Raw genomic sequence first — 15,042 nt, forward strand, 5'->3', positions numbered from 1 at the left:
AGCCTCCCGAGTAGCTGGGACTACAGGCGCCCGCCACCTGGCCCGGCTAGTTTTTTGTATTTTTTAGTAAAGACGGGGTTTCACCGGGTTAGCCAGGATGGTCTCGATCTCCTGACCTTACGATCTGCCCGTCTTGGCCTCCCAAAGTGCTGGGATTACAGGCTTGAGCCACCGCGCCCGGCCTCGGTCTTTTTTAAATTTTGAAGACAAAGGGTCTTACCATGTTGCCCAGGCTGGTCTAGAACTCCTGGCCTCAAGCATATAATTTTAGTTTACTGTTATAGTTACATCTACCTGACAAGTATTTTAAAAACATTAGGCTGCATTAATTTACTTTTAATAATGGGGAATAAAACCAATACAATGGATTTATAAAGAAAACAATTCTGGTTTCACTCTTAAACTCAAGAAAAGGTTATTATGTTATTTCAACCACACTCTCCATCAGTTTGTATGTAATATATGACAGTAGTATATGACCAGCTTTCAGAAATATGAGGGCACTCACCAAGGTCTGTAGAGACTTTCTCAAACTGGCTGAGTATAGCACCTGCATTTGCTGACAAGAAGGCCTCATCATCTGCAGTAAGCTAAACAAAATGAAACAAAGTCCAGTTGAGTGGGTAAATGTTACAGGTGGTTCTAGAAACCAGGTAAGAATGTCTTAGGAGGCTGGGCACAGTGGCTCACGCCTGTAATCCCTGCACTTTGGGAGGCAGAGGCGGGTGGACCACCTGAGGTCAAGAGTTCAAGATCAGCCTGGCTAACATGATGAAAACCCGTTTCTATTAAAAACACAAAAAATTAGCTGGGTGTGGTGGCGCGTGCCTGTAATCCCAGCTACTCAGGAGGCTGAGGCAGTAGAATCGCTTGAACCTGGGAGGCAGAGGTTGTAGTGAGCAGAGATCGCGCCACTGCACTCCAGCCTGGGCAACAAGAGCAAAATTCCGTCTCAAAGAAAAAAAAAAAAGTTGAGTAGGGGCTGGGTGCAGTGGCTCACACCTGCAGTCCCAGAACTTTGGGAGGCCGATGTAATCCCAGCATTTTGGGAGGCCGAGGCAGGTGGATCACCTGAGGTCAGGAGTTGAAGACCAGCCTGGCCAACATGGTGAAACCCTGTCTCTACTAAAAATACAAAAATTAGCCGGGTGTGGTGGCGGGCACCTGTAATACAAGCTACTCAGGAGGCTGAGGCAGGAGAATTGCTTGAACCTGGGAGGCGGAGGCTGCAGTGAGCTGAGATTGTGCCACTGCACTCCAGCCTGGGCAATAAGAGCGAAACTCTTGTCTCAGAGAGTTAAAAAAAAAAAAAAAAAAAAAAAAGAATGTCTTAGGACCACAAACTAGACCACAGATCAAGATGCTCTGTACCAAATACTTCATACTTTTTCTTTATACCTAATATATTAAATACTGGTACCTTCTCTCCAAGTTTCCTGAGAGCTGTTAGTATCTCCACTTTCTGTTGAGTGTACAGGTCTCTTTCCAGCTTTCCTACCATCAGATCTCTATCCATCTAAAACATATGAATGCAAGGCATATGTTACTTAAGTGAAAAACATTCCGTATACAATATATAGCTTTTCAGGCTGGGCGCTGTGGCTTACGCCTGTAATCCCAGCGCTTTGGGAGGCTGAGGCAGGTGGATCACGAGGTCAGGAGACTGAGACCATCCTGGCTAACACAGTGAAACCCGTCTCTACTAAAATACAAAAAAAATTGGCTGGTGGTAGCGAGCACCTGTAGTCCCAGGTGCCGAGGGAAAACTAAGGCAGCAGGGAGATATATGGGTGTGAACTCAGGGCCGGAGGCTTTACGGTGAGCTGAGATCCCACCACTGCACTCCAGCCTGGGTGACAAAGCAAGACTCCATCTCAAAAAAAGGAAAAAAATATATATATACATATAGAAGAACTTTTCAGGCATTACTTCTTTTTGGAGATGGAGTCTTGCTAGTCACCAGGCTTCAGGCGCGCTGGCGGGATCTCAGCGCAAAACTCCGCCTCCCGGAGTTCACGCCATTCTCCTGCCTCAGCCTCTGAGTAGCTGGGACTACAGGCGCCTGGCACCTTGCCCAGCTAGTTTTTTGTATTTTTTAGTAGAGACGGGGTTTCACCGTGTTAGCCAGTATGGTCTTGATCTCCTGATCTCGTGATCCGCCCGTCTCGGCCTCCCAAAGTGCTGGGATTACAGGCTTGAGCCACCGCGCCCGGCCTCAGACGTACTTCTTAAAAAAAAAAAATTCTCGGCCTGGCGAGGTGGCTCACACCTATAATCTCAGCACTTTGGGAGGCCAAGGTCGGCGGATCATGAGGTCAAGAGATTGAGACCATTCTGGCCAACATAGTGAAACCTTGTCTCTATTAAAAGTACAAAAACGGCCGGGCGCGGTGGCTCAAGCCTGTAATCCCAGCACTTTGGGAGGCCGAGACGGGTGGATCACAAGGTCAACAGATCGAGACCATCCTGGCTAACACGGTGAAACCCCGTCTCTACTAAAAAAATACAAAAAAATTAGCCGGGCCAGGTGGCGGGCGCCTGTAGTCCCAGCTACTGGGAGCTGAGGCAGGAGAATGGCGTGAACCCGGGAGGCGGAGCTTGCAGTGAGCCGAGATCCGGCCACTGCACTCCTGCCCGGGCGACAGAGTGAGACTCCATCTCAAAAAAAAAAAAAAAAAGTACAAAAACTAGCTGGGCATAGTGGCGCTCACCTGTAGTCCCAGTTACTCGGGAGGCTGAGGCAGGAGAATTGCTTGAACCCAGGAGGCAGAGGCTGCAGTGAGCCGAGATCGTGCCACTGCACTCCAGCCTGGCAACAGAGCAAGACTCCATCTCAGGGGAAAAAAAAAAAAAAAATCCTCTAGATTTTATCTAGTAAAATATCACCACTTCCACCAGAAACACTAATAGCATGTACTATACATTGGGCGTATTCAAAATACTTTTATGCATATTACTTCATTTAATCCTCATAACTACCATAAGAGGTAGAAACTATCGTCACCTTTTTACAGACAGAGAAACCTAGGCACAAAGGGGATGAATAAAATAACTTGTCCAGGGTGGGCACAATGGCTCATGCCTGTAATCCCACCACTTTAGAAGGCTGAGGTGGGTGGATTGCTTGAGCTCAGGAGTTCGAGACCATCCTGGCCAACATGGTGAAACCCTGCCTCTATGAAAAATACAAAAATTAGTTGGTGTGGTGGTGTGTGCCTATGGTCCCAGCTACTTGAGGGGCTGTGATGGGAGACGCCTGAGCCCAGGAGACAGAGGCTGCAGTGAGCCAAGATTACACTACTACACTGAGCCTGGGTGACAAAGTAAGACCCTGCCTTACAAAAAAAAAAATGCCTTAAAACACACACACACACACACACACACACAAAAGGCTAGGCGCAGTGGCTCACATCTATAATTCCAACACTTTGGGAGGCTGAGGTGGGCAGATCACTTGAGGTCAGGAGTTCAAGACCAGCCTGGACAACATGTGAAACCCCATTTCTACTAAAAATACAAAAATTAGCTGGGCATGGTGGCACGCACCTGTAATCCCAGCTACTTGGGAGGTTGAGGCAGGAGACTCACTTGAACCCAGAGGCAGAGGTTGTACTGAACCGAGATTGCACCACTGCACTCCAGCCTGGGCAATAGAACAAGACCCCATCTCAAGAAAAAAAAACCAACAAAAAAGAAACCCATAAAAAACTTGTCACATACCTCAGTAGTGAAGCAGGGATTCAAATCCAGCCAGTCTGACCAAAATCCATGCTCTGAATCACTATGCTACTGAATTGCCCATAGTTACAAATAACTTGGTAACTTTTTTGTTTTTTGAGACGGAGTCTCTCTGTCGCCCAGGCTGGAGTGCAGTGGCGCAATCTCGGCTCACTGCAAGCTCCGCCTCCCGGGTTCACGCCATTCTCCTGCCTCAGCCTCCCGAGTAGCTGGGACTACAGGCACCCACCACCACGCCCGGCTAATTTTTTGTATTTTTAGTAGAGACGGGGTTTCACCGTGTTAGCCAGGATGGTCTCAATCTCCTGACCTCGTGATCCACCCACCTCGGCCTCCCGAAGTGCTGGGATTACAGGCGTGAGCCACCGTGCCTGGCCACTTGATAACTCTTAATTACATCCAAGCCTATAAAGAGACTTCTGGAAGTATCAGATTTACAAAGATACTTGAAATTCTTAGATGAGATAGGCCACACATGCATACAAGCAACGCTGCTAACTAATTCTCAATGTGATTTTAAGTTAGAGCTCTAGAAGTAGATGGTAAAACATTAAAGGTGGAGTCCAGGTAGAAGTGGTCAGTGGCAATTTAAACTGCCATATATTGTTTAAAGCTCTACATTCATTATCAACTCTAATTGCTCAAAGTACTAATTTTGTCAGAAAATTGTTAGTTGTGGCTCTAAAATCACCTGGCCAATTTTTAAGCCATAGGGTATCATAATGAATTGGCTTAGGAAATGAAAAACACACAGCAATCAAATCAATTTAAAGAAATTTTACCTCTGCTAACCTTGTCCGAAGCTGACCTGGTTGTTTCTTTGCAAACAATCTGATGACCTCTGGGGTTTTAAAGGCCTGGCTGATAGCTGCCTGAATAGCCTAGAAACAGAAGAAGGCAAAAACTAACCAAAACAGTCCAACAAATCAGATATTGCAATAACTAATTGATGGATCTTTAATCTTTATCAAGGTTTACTGGTTCCTGTCATAGAAGCAATTACATAACTAAATGAAGATCTGGAAGGATATGTTGTTTATGCATAAGCAGACACTCATCTAGAAGTTACACCTTGGGAGGACAAGGCAGGAGGATTGCTTGAGCCCATGAGTTTGAGACCAGCCTTGGAAATGCAGCAAGACCCCATCTCTAAAAAAAAATTAACGGCTGGGTGCAGTGGCACACACTCGTAATCCCAGCACTTTGGGAGCCCGAGACAGACGGATCACCTGAGGTTGGGAGTTCAAGACCAGCCTGACCAACATGGAGAAACTCCATATCCACTAAAAATACAAAATCAGCTAGGTGTGGTGGCACATGCCTATAATCCCAGCTACTCAGGAGGCTGAGGAAGGAGAATCACTTGAACCCGGGAGGTGGAGGTTGTGGTGAGCCGAGATTGCAACATTGCACTCCAGCCTGGGCAACAAGAGTGAGACTCCATCTCAAAAAAAAGAAAAAAGAAAAAAAAAAAAAAGCCAGGTACGGTTGTGCATGCCTGTGGTCCCAGCTACCTGGGAGTCTGAGGGGTGAATAGCACCCCTGCACTCCAGCCTGGGTGACCCTGTCTCTAAAAAAAAAAAAAGTTACACCTAGAACATGTAAAACATAAAACATGGTATATTTTCTATCAGAAATATACTTACTTTAATTATTACTATTATTTTTTATTTAGAGATAGGGGTCTCACTATGTTGCCCAGGCTGGTCCTGAACTCCTGGGCTCAAAGCAGTCCTCCTGCATCATGCCTCAGCCTCTGGAGTACCTGGGATTATAAGCAGGCACCACCACACCCAGCTTGAAATATATTTATAAAAAAGCTGGGTATGGTAGTTTATGCCCATAATCTTTGGGAGGCTGAGGCAGGAGGATCACTTGAGCCCTGAAGAACAAGGCTGTAGTGAGCCATGATTGTGTCACTGCACTCCAGCCTGGGTGACACAGAGAGACCCTCTCTCAAAAAAAAAAAGAACCAGCAGGGCATGGTGGCTCATGCCTGTAATCTGAGCACTTTGGGAGGCCGAGGTGGGAGGATCACTTGAGGTCAGGAGTTCAAAAACCAGCCTGGCCAACATGGTGAAACCCCGTCTCTACTAAAAATACAAAAATTAGCTGGGTGTGGAGGCGGGTGCCCATAATCCCAGCTACTCTGGAGGCTGAGTGAGAAGAATTGCTTGAACCTGGGAGGCGGACGCTGCAGTGAGCCGAGACTGCCCCACTGCACTCTAGCCTGGGCGACAGAAAAAGAATGCATCTCCAACAAAAACAAAAACCAGAAAACAAAGTCCGTCCTCTGTCACCTATATGTTATACTTACCAGCTGCATTCCACTTAGTTCATCTACCAAGGTCATATTTCCAGACATAATTTTCTTCAGTGAATCATTAAATTCACTTAGTTGCTCCAGAGTTTCCTTTTTGGTTTCTTCATATTCATCTGTATCGAGTTCCTCTCTGAAGTAGGTGAACATCATGATATGGAAAAATACAGAGTTCCAAGTGAAAAATGCAATCTTAGTACTTGTACATTAGAGAAAGGCTGAAGGGAAATATCAAAATGCTAACGGTGAATGTGTTCACATAGCAGTTCAAAATGCAGGAAAATACTGCATTTTCCTGCAATATGGTGACTTTGATAAACATTTTTCTTTTACCAAAATGAAGCATACTTAAAAAGCCACATAAGGCCAGGTGCTAGCTCACACCTGTAATCCTAGCACTTTGGAAGGCTGAGGTGGGTGGATCACCTGAGGTCAGGAGTTCGAGGCCAGCCTGGCCAACATGGTAAAACCCCACCTCTACTAAAAATACAAAAATTAGCTGGTGGGGGGTGGTGGCGCATTCCTGTAATCCCAGCTACTCTGGAGGCTGAGGCAGGAGAATCGCTTGAACCAGGAGGCGGAAGTTGCAGTGATCTGAGATCTCGCCACTGCACTCCAGCCTGGGCAACACAGCAAGACTCTCTCTCTCAAAAAAAAAAAAAGCCGCAATGAACTGTTGTGGTCCTTTGTGCAGGTAAGGCTGAAACTACATGCCAGAAATTCATGTAGTACCTTCTTGGCCTGACAGCAGGCAGGATTGATTTAAATACTAAAGACAGGCCGGGCACGGTGGCTCAAGCCTGTAATCCCAGCACTTTGGGAGGCCAAGGCGGGTGGATCACGAGGTCAGCAGATCGAGACCATCCTGGCTAACATGGTGAAACCCTGTCTCTACTAAAAATACAAAAAAAAAAAACTAGCCGGGCGAGGTGGCGGGCGCCTGTAGTCCCAGCTACTCGGGAGGCTGAGGCCGGAGAAAGGCTGGTCTTGAACTCCCGGGCTCAAGCGATCCTCCCACTTTGGCCTCCCAAAACTCTGGGATTACGAGCGTGAGCCACCGTGCCCGGACTTCTTTTTAAAAATAGAGACGTTGAGGCCGGGCGCGGTGGCTCAAGCCTGTAATCCCAGCACTTTGGGAGGCCGAGACGGGTGGATCACGAGGTCAGGAGATCGAGACCATCCTGGCTAACACCGTGAAACCCTGTCTCTACTAAGAAATACAAAAAACTAGCCGGGCGAGGTGGCGGGCGCCTGTAGTCCCAGCTACTCGGGAGGCTGAGGCAGGAGAATGGCGTGAACCCGGGAGGCGGAGCTTGCAGTGAGCTGAGATCCGGCCACTGCACTCCAGCCTGGGTGACAGAGCGAGACTCCTTCTCAAAAAAAAAAAAAAAAAAAAAAAACTACAGACAAAGTAGGTGTTATTTCTACTTCAAGGAGGTTAAGTATTTTGCTCAAGTTCACGTGCACTTAGTAGTTAACTGAATGACTGTCATTTCCCAGCCTTTATGACTCCAAAGCCTGCAATGAGTTTACTTCTCTAACAGACAGTGTGAAGAACACTACAGGGGAAATGCAGAATCACACATGGGCCTGCATCCATGGAGCTAGCTGCAGAAAAAAAGTCAGTTTCCAGCGTAACAACATACAATTAAACTCTTACCTGCATTCCTCCAGATCTTGTAATTGCTGCATGAGTCTATCCAACTGTTCTTCTAAATTCTGCTTTAATTTGCTTGTCTCTGTCTTTCCTCTGGAAGCCATTTGAATCTCTATGTGAAACAATAAACCCACATACCATATGAAATTAACATACCAGTGCAAGCTTTTTAAGTTTTATTTTTTGTAGAGACAGAGTCTGGCTATTTTGTCTAGGCTGGTCTCAAACTCCTGGCCTGAAGTGACCCTCCTATAGGTATAAGCCAGCACACCTAGTCGCCAGTGTAATTAAAAATAGGCAGCTGCAGCTGGGCGCTGGTGGCTCAGGCCTGTAATCCCAGCACTTTGGGAGGCCAAGGTGGGTGGATCATGAGGTCAGGAGATAGAGACCATCCTGGCTAACACGGTGAAAACCCGTCTCTACTAAAAAAACAAAAAAGGCTGGATGCAGTGGCTCACGCCTGTAATCCCAGCACTTTTGGAGGCCGAGGCAGGTAGATCACCTGAGATCAGGACTTCAAGACCAGCCTGACCAACATGGTGAAACCCCATCTCTAAAGAAAAAAAAAAAATTAGCTGGGCATGGTGGCACACGCCTGTAGTCCCAGCTGCTCGGGAGGCTGAGGCAGGAGAATCGTTTGAACCTGGGAGGCAGAGATTGCAGTGAGCAGAGATCATGCCACTACACTCCAGCCTGGGCGACAGAATGAGACTACATCTCAGGAAAAAAAAAAAAAAGGCAGCTGGGTGTAGTGGCTCATGCATGTCTGTAACCTCAGCACTCTGGGAGCCTGAGGTAGGAGTAGGAGGACTGCTTGAGCTCAGGAGCTCGCGACCAGCCTGGCCAATATAGTAAGACTTCATCTCTACAAAGAATAGAAAATCTTAGCTAGGCATGGTGGCAGATGCCTTTAGTCCCAGCTCCTCAGGAGGCTTAGGTCTTAGGTGGGAGGATTGCTTGAGCCCAGGAATCTGAGGTTGCAGTAAGCCATGATCTTACCACTGTACTCTGGCCTGGTTGACAGAGCGAGACCCTGACTCAAAAAAAAAAAAAAGAAAGGTTATACTCTTTCTTAGCTACAGGTGTATGAAAGATAGTTATACAAAGAAAATCTTACTTTAGATATAAAAGTTTAAACTCATATAGTAATAACATCCCACAAAAATGCCTGAAAATCTTCTTTATGTGATTTGACACATTAATTCGAAGTCTTCATTACTGGTCTATCTTACTCTAAACAAATTTGATAAATGGAAATACAGATATATAAAGAAGTAGATCAAATGTGGCTTTGCTTTATAAAATGAATCACCATAGCCCAAAACACTCCTGATATTATCTTATTGGTCTTATGTATATTTACCTAATTACTTGTGAGCATGAACATCCTTTTTTTATTCTTAGTTTTTTTGAGATAGGGTCTCACTCTGTCGCCCAGGCTGGAGCACAGTGGCACAATCACAGCTCACTATAGCCTCGACCTCTCGAGCTTAAGCCATCTTCCCACCTCTGCCTCCTGAGTAGCTGGAACCACAGGTACACACCACCACACCTGGCTAATTTATTTTTTTTGTGGAGATGGGGTCTCCCTATGTTGCCCAAGCTGGTCTTGAACTGGACTCAAGGGATGCGCCCACCTCAGCCTCCCGAATGCTGGGATTAGAGGTGTACGTCCCCAAGCCTAGCTGATGAACATCTTTTAATATGAATTTCTTCTTTGGAAATGTGACCATCTTTCTGCTGGGTTATCTTTCTCTTACTGATTTATAACATGGATACGAAGTCTGTGGCTTTTCTGAGACAGGGTCTTACTCTGTCACCCAGGCTGGAGTGCAGTGGCATGATCACGGCTCACTACAGCTTTGACCTCCTAAGATCAAGCAATGAAGCCTTTGTAATTGCAAATATTATTTCGTCTCCTGACTAAATTTTATTTATTTTTTTTGTCATGGCAAATTATTATTTTTTAATAGACAAATCTATCTTCTCCTTTAAACCTTCTTTGTTTTGTGTCCCATGAAGGCAGGCCCTAACCATCTCATGATTTCTACATCTTTATGTTCAAGACTTTTACAAATTTTTTTCTAGCTGCAGAAAAAAGCCACCTGCAATTTTTTGTTACGCTTGAAGTAGCAGTCTAACTTTCCTTTCAAAAACACCCTTTACTAATCAGTCTTTTATTTATTGATCCAGGGCAATTTGGTCTACAATAAAGGTGGCATATTGATTAATAAATAAAAGACTGACAAGTAAAGGGTGTTAGGGCAATTGGATAATCATTGATAATTTTCTGTTCCTAAGAAATCACTTTTTATTTTTTTAGACTGAGTCTCACTCTGTTGCCCAGGCTGGAGTGTGGTGACGCAATTTTGGCTCACTGCAACCTCCACCTCCTGGATTTAAGCAATTCTCCTGCCTCAGCCTCTCGAGTAGCTGGGACTACAGGTGCGTTGCCACCACGTCCGGCTAATTTTTTGTATTTTTAGTAGAAATGTGGTTTTGCCATATTGGCCAGGTCGGTCTCGAACTCCCGACCTCAAGTGATCCAGTCGTCTCAGCCTCCCAAAGTGCTGGGATTACAGGCATGAGGCACTCCACCTGGCTCTTTTTTTTTTTGGATAGCGTATCACTCTCTCGCCTAGGCTGGAGTGCAGTGGTACAATCTCAGCTCACCGTAACCTCTGCATCCTGGGCTCAAGTGATTCTCCTGCCTCAGCCTCCTGAGTAGCTAGCATTACAGGTGTGCCACCACACCACCCACACCTGCCTTTCTTTTTTTTGGTAGTTTTAGTAGACACAGGTTTCACCATGTTGGCCGGGCTGGTCTCAAACTCCTGGCCTCACGTAATCTGCCTGCCTTGACCTCTCAAAGTGCTGGGATTACAGACATGAGCCACTGTGTCCAGATCTAAGTCAACACTTCTTGTTATTTACATTATTATGGCTTTATCACTGGTGTATCTTGATAACTGATAATGACTTGCCTTTATTGTTTTCTCCTCCCCAAAATTCTTGGCTATTCTTGTACACTTTCTCTTCTAGATGAATTTAAGAATCAGTTTGTCAAGTTTCATTAAATATCCTATTGACTGGGGCCAGCCATGGTGTCTCACACCTGTAATTCCAGCACTTTGGGAGGCTGAGGCGGGCAGATCACTTGAGGCCAGGAGTTACTGATCAGCCTGGCCAATGCAGTGAAACCCCATCTCTACAATAAATTAAAAAATTAGCTAGGCATGCTGGTGTGTGCTTGTAGTCCCACTACTCGGCAGGCTGAGGTGGGAGAATCATCTAAGCCTGGGAAGCAGAGGTTGCAGTGAGCTGAGACTGTGACACTGCACTCCAGCCTAGGTTACAGAGCAAGACTCCGTCTCAAAAAAACAGAAAACAAAAAACAAAAAAAACCCCACAGAACTTTCCAGGCAACTTATTAAAGCATGTGGTTTTTTTTTTTTTTTTTTGGGGGACGGAGTCTCGCTCTGTGTTGCCCAGGCTGGAGTCCTGTGGCGCTATCTCGGCTCACTGCAAGCTCCACCTCCTGGGTTCACGCCATTCTCCTGCCTCAGCCTCCGGAGTAGCCGGGACTACAGGCACCCGCCACCACGCCTGGCTAATTTTTTGTATTTTTAGTAGAGACGGGGTTTCACCATGTTAGCCAGGATGGTCTCTATCTCCTGACCTCATGATCAGCCAGCCTCGGCCTCCCAAAGTGCTGGGATCACAGGTGGGAGCCACCGCGCCTGGCATTAAAGCATGTTTTGTTTTCCTACACACAATGAAATCATTACCAGATGATTTGACATGTGTACTTCAATGGAGAGGATTCTTACAATATATTCAAAATAAAATATAATAAAAAAATTACTGCCTAATCCATTAAAATTGGCATAAGTCATCTATGATCATCAATGATATGCAAATATAAACAAACATTATACCCAGAAGTGTAATTTATTATAGCTACATTTCATGTATAATGGTTTAGTGCATTTTTCCTGGAAATTATTCATTTTAATTTTTCTCTTAAGTCTGTGGAATTTTCCACTAAAAGTTGAGGCAGACCCAAGATGTAACTGACAATGTCTTTTCAGAGTTAGTTTCCTACAGTCTAACCACACTGGATGACTTGCTGTTTCAAAAATGTCATGCACTCTTTTGAGCTTGCATTTTTTTTTTCTACCTATGAAGCCCAGTTCATTCATTCTTCAGTCTAGTTCAAGTGTCACCTTCTCTACAAGGCCTTCCTTGATTTCCTCCCAATCACTAGGTTGTGAATTATTTGAGTAGGGATTTTACCTTTTCTTTTTTCTTTTTTTTTTTTGTTTTGAGATGGCACCTCACTCTGTCACCTAGGCTGGATTGCAGTGGTGTGATCTCGGCTCACTGCAGTCTCTGTCTCCTGGGTTCAAGCGATTCTCCTGCCTCGGCCTCCCGAGTAGCTGGGAATGTAGGTGCCCACCACCACGCTCAGCTAATTTTTGTACTTTTAGTAGAGATAAGGTTTCACCATGTTGGCCAGGCTGGTCTCAAACTCCTAACCTCAGGAGATCCGCCCGCCTCAGCCTCCCAAAGTGCTGGGATTACGGGTATCAGCCACTGCGTCCAGCCTTTACCTTTTCTTTATACACCAGCATCCAGCACAGTCTTGGACAGACAAAAAGTGCTGAATAAATAACTGGTGGATGAATAATGAGAATTGATTGCTTCTTCTTTAGCATTCAAATCTTTTTATTGGGCCGAGCGCAGTGGCTCACGCCTGTAATCCTAGCACTTTGGGAGGCTGAGGCAGGCGGATCACACGGTCAGGAGATTGAGACCATTCTGGCTAACACAGTGAAACCCTGTCTCTACTAAAAATACAAAAAATTAGCCGGCTGTGGTGGAAGGCGCCTGTAGTCCCAGCTACTCGGGAGGCTGAGACAGGAGAATGGTGTGAACCTGGGAGGCGGAGCTTGCAGTGAGCAGAAATGGTGCCACTGCACTCCACTGGGCGACAGAGCAAGACTGCGTCTCACACACACAAAAAAAAATCCTTTTAAAAAAAATTTTTTTTGAGGCATCGTCTCGCTCTGTCACCCAGGCTAGAGTGCAGTGGCGTGATCTTGGCTCACTGCAACCTCTGCCTCCCGGGTTCAAGCGATTCTCCTGCCTCGGCCTCCCGAGTAGCTGGGATTACAGGTGCCTGCCACCATGCTCAGCTAATTTTTGTACTGACTAAACTCTGGAGAACAGAATATGAGTCTGATTCCTCTCTTAGATTTCTCAGTACCTGATACAGAATAGAACGTCGATAGTTTGGTCACGCATATAAAGGCTCAACATAGTTTAAGGAGCTAAAAAAAAATGGGTGCATTTTAAAAGCCTTATCTGGTGCTACTTTGAGATTTATCCCCGAAAGATTAACTCGTTGGCGCCACCTAGTAGTCACTAAAGGTGTGCACTTTTACGAAACTGCAGAAACCGCTCTCAGACACTACAATCTGGAGTGGAGGGCACTCATTCTTGCTCACCTGTCTCTTAGTACTCTGATCTCTGCACAGTGCTGACCGGTCTCAAATTGCACAAACCTCCAGTTCTTGACGTTCCGAGTGTCATAAACTTGAGGAAAATGAAATTATTCATCAGGACTACAAAAGGCTCAAAGTTCAAACCACCTGGGGGTGGAGATGGCTGGAAAAAAGGAAACCATTAACAAGTAATTGTATTTGCGATATATAGACTTGCCCTAAGGCAGTCCAGATAACTTCCACTTGAGCAGCCTGAGACATCACGGGCAGGGGCAGTTTCTCCCTCACTGCGTCTACCGCAGCCTTTCTGAGGTTTTTCCTAGCGAGGCCGAGAGGATCTTGGAGGAAAAACCCGCATCCGGATACGCCTTGAGGGAAGGCGTCAAACCCACAGGCATGGAAAAGGTAAGGACGGAGAGCACGCCTCTTCCTGGCTGAAAGTGAGGAGCGTTTGGCCCAGAACCAACCGGACTGGGTGAAGAATCAGCTCCGGCCACCGCAGCAGATCCCACCCCACGCGGGAACTTGAAGTCCGACACGTAGGTCCCGCGGCGGCCGGGCTCCACCAGGCCCCGGTTACCACCAGAGGTAGCCGTAAACCCACGGTCCCCAAAAATCTTTCCGGCTCTCCCTGACGAAAACTGGGACAACCTCCTTAGGCCCCCGGGATCCCCCCTGTGCCACCTGCCCGCCCGCCAGTCCCAGAGTTTAGGGCCAGGGGCCCCGCCTACCTGAGGGCCCCTGGCCTGGAGGACCGCGCCGGAGGAGCACTTCCGCCGCACGCACGCACTTCCGGCCCCCTGGAACCAATGAGAGTGCGACCCAGATGTTCCACTTGCTGGCGTCCGGGCCGCGGGTGATCTACGGTAGCACTCGGGCCGGCGGACAGTGAGGGCGCGGTAAGCTCCCTGCAAGGAGCCCCTGAGAAGCTGGTCCCTTTTTGTCCTAGATATAGGGGCGTCCAAGATGGTGGAGTCTTTAGGGTCGAATATGATCCGAGGCAAGCTCATATTCAGGTTTGGGACAAGAAGCATTAATTGACCCTTAATTTTTTCGGTGGAATGGAAAACTTCGGTAAAATAGCTTCTGACCTTCGGAACAGATGTATTCACCTTGGAGAGGAAAAATCTCTTTCTAGAAGAGTCTTGAGGTCTAGCACCTTTAGACTTAACGGGGGACGGCTGGGCGTCAGAGGAAGAAATCATTCCGAATGACTTCCCTTTCTTCCTAAATCCTTCTTTCCAAATCTGTAAAAGACTACATCTACTTTGCTGGAGGTGGTTTGACACTCATGCTCCTTGAGAAGGAGGTAATGAACTGTTGGGCAGCTCTTAAAAAGTTACCCTTGACCGGGCGCGGTGTCTCACGCCTGTAATCCCAGCACTTTGGGAGGCCGAAGCAGGCGGATCACGAGGTCAGAACTTTGAGCCCAGTCTGGCCAACATAGTGAAACCCCGTCTCTACTAAAAATACAAAAAATTAGCCGTACGCGGTAGCGGGAGCCTGTAATCCCAGCTACTGCGGAGACTGAGGCAGGAGAATGGCTTGAACCCTGGAGGCGGAGGTTGCGGTTAACCGAGATCGCGCTGTTGCATTCCAGCAGGGGTGACAGTGCGAGACTCCGTCTCAAAAAAACATAAATAAAAAAGGTTACCCTTGGCTGTCGCAGTGGCTCACATGTGTAAACCCAGCACTTTGAGAGGCCGAGGTGAGAGGATCATTTGAGCCCAGCCTGGGCAACATAGCGAGACCCCCATAACAAAAAATCAAAAATAAAGTTACCCAGAAACTAGTTGGAACCATTTAATGATGTTCTCAGT

General features: G+C 46.6%; 2 protein-coding genes across 8 annotated transcripts in view; one reads left to right on the plus strand and one right to left on the minus strand.

Annotated features, from left to right (window-relative positions):
* The window catches only part of LZIC (leucine zipper and CTNNBIP1 domain containing), a 30,832-nt gene extending 16,809 nt beyond the window's left edge, over positions 1-14,023 (minus strand). Inside the window, exons 1-7 of one of the 3 annotated variants that reach the window (XM_003891082.5) lie at positions 13,954-14,023; positions 13,226-13,385; positions 7,719-7,827; positions 6,056-6,191; positions 4,521-4,619; positions 1,421-1,516; positions 509-590 (exon numbers count right to left, since the gene is read on the minus strand). In XM_003891082.5, coding sequence (XP_003891131.1) covers positions 509-590; positions 1,421-1,516; positions 4,521-4,619; positions 6,056-6,191; positions 7,719-7,819 — 514 coding nt within the window. In that variant the 5' untranslated portion in view covers positions 7,820-7,827; positions 13,226-13,385; positions 13,954-14,023. Of the gene's footprint in view, positions 1-508; positions 591-1,420; positions 1,517-4,520; positions 4,620-6,055; positions 6,192-7,718; positions 7,828-13,225; positions 13,904-13,953 lie in introns of those variants that run through there. The other 2 variants (XM_017957066.3, XM_017957064.3) reach the window with 2 other exon arrangements.
* Positions 14,023-15,042, plus strand: part of NMNAT1 (nicotinamide nucleotide adenylyltransferase 1) — a 44,507-nt gene continuing 43,487 nt past the window's right edge. For 3 of the 5 annotated variants that reach the window (XM_017957042.3, XM_017957046.3, XM_009189659.4), the window contains exon 1: positions 14,036-14,531. The gene's annotated coding sequence lies outside the window, so the exon portion shown is untranslated. Of the gene's footprint in view, positions 14,532-15,042 lie in introns of all 5 variants that reach the window. The other 2 variants (XM_017957050.3, XM_003891083.5) reach the window with 2 other exon arrangements.

This window comes from Papio anubis, chromosome 1 (genome assembly GCF_008728515.1).
Source record: "Papio anubis isolate 15944 chromosome 1, Panubis1.0, whole genome shotgun sequence".
In the NCBI taxonomy this organism is placed as follows: Eukaryota; Metazoa; Chordata; class Mammalia; order Primates; family Cercopithecidae; genus Papio; species Papio anubis.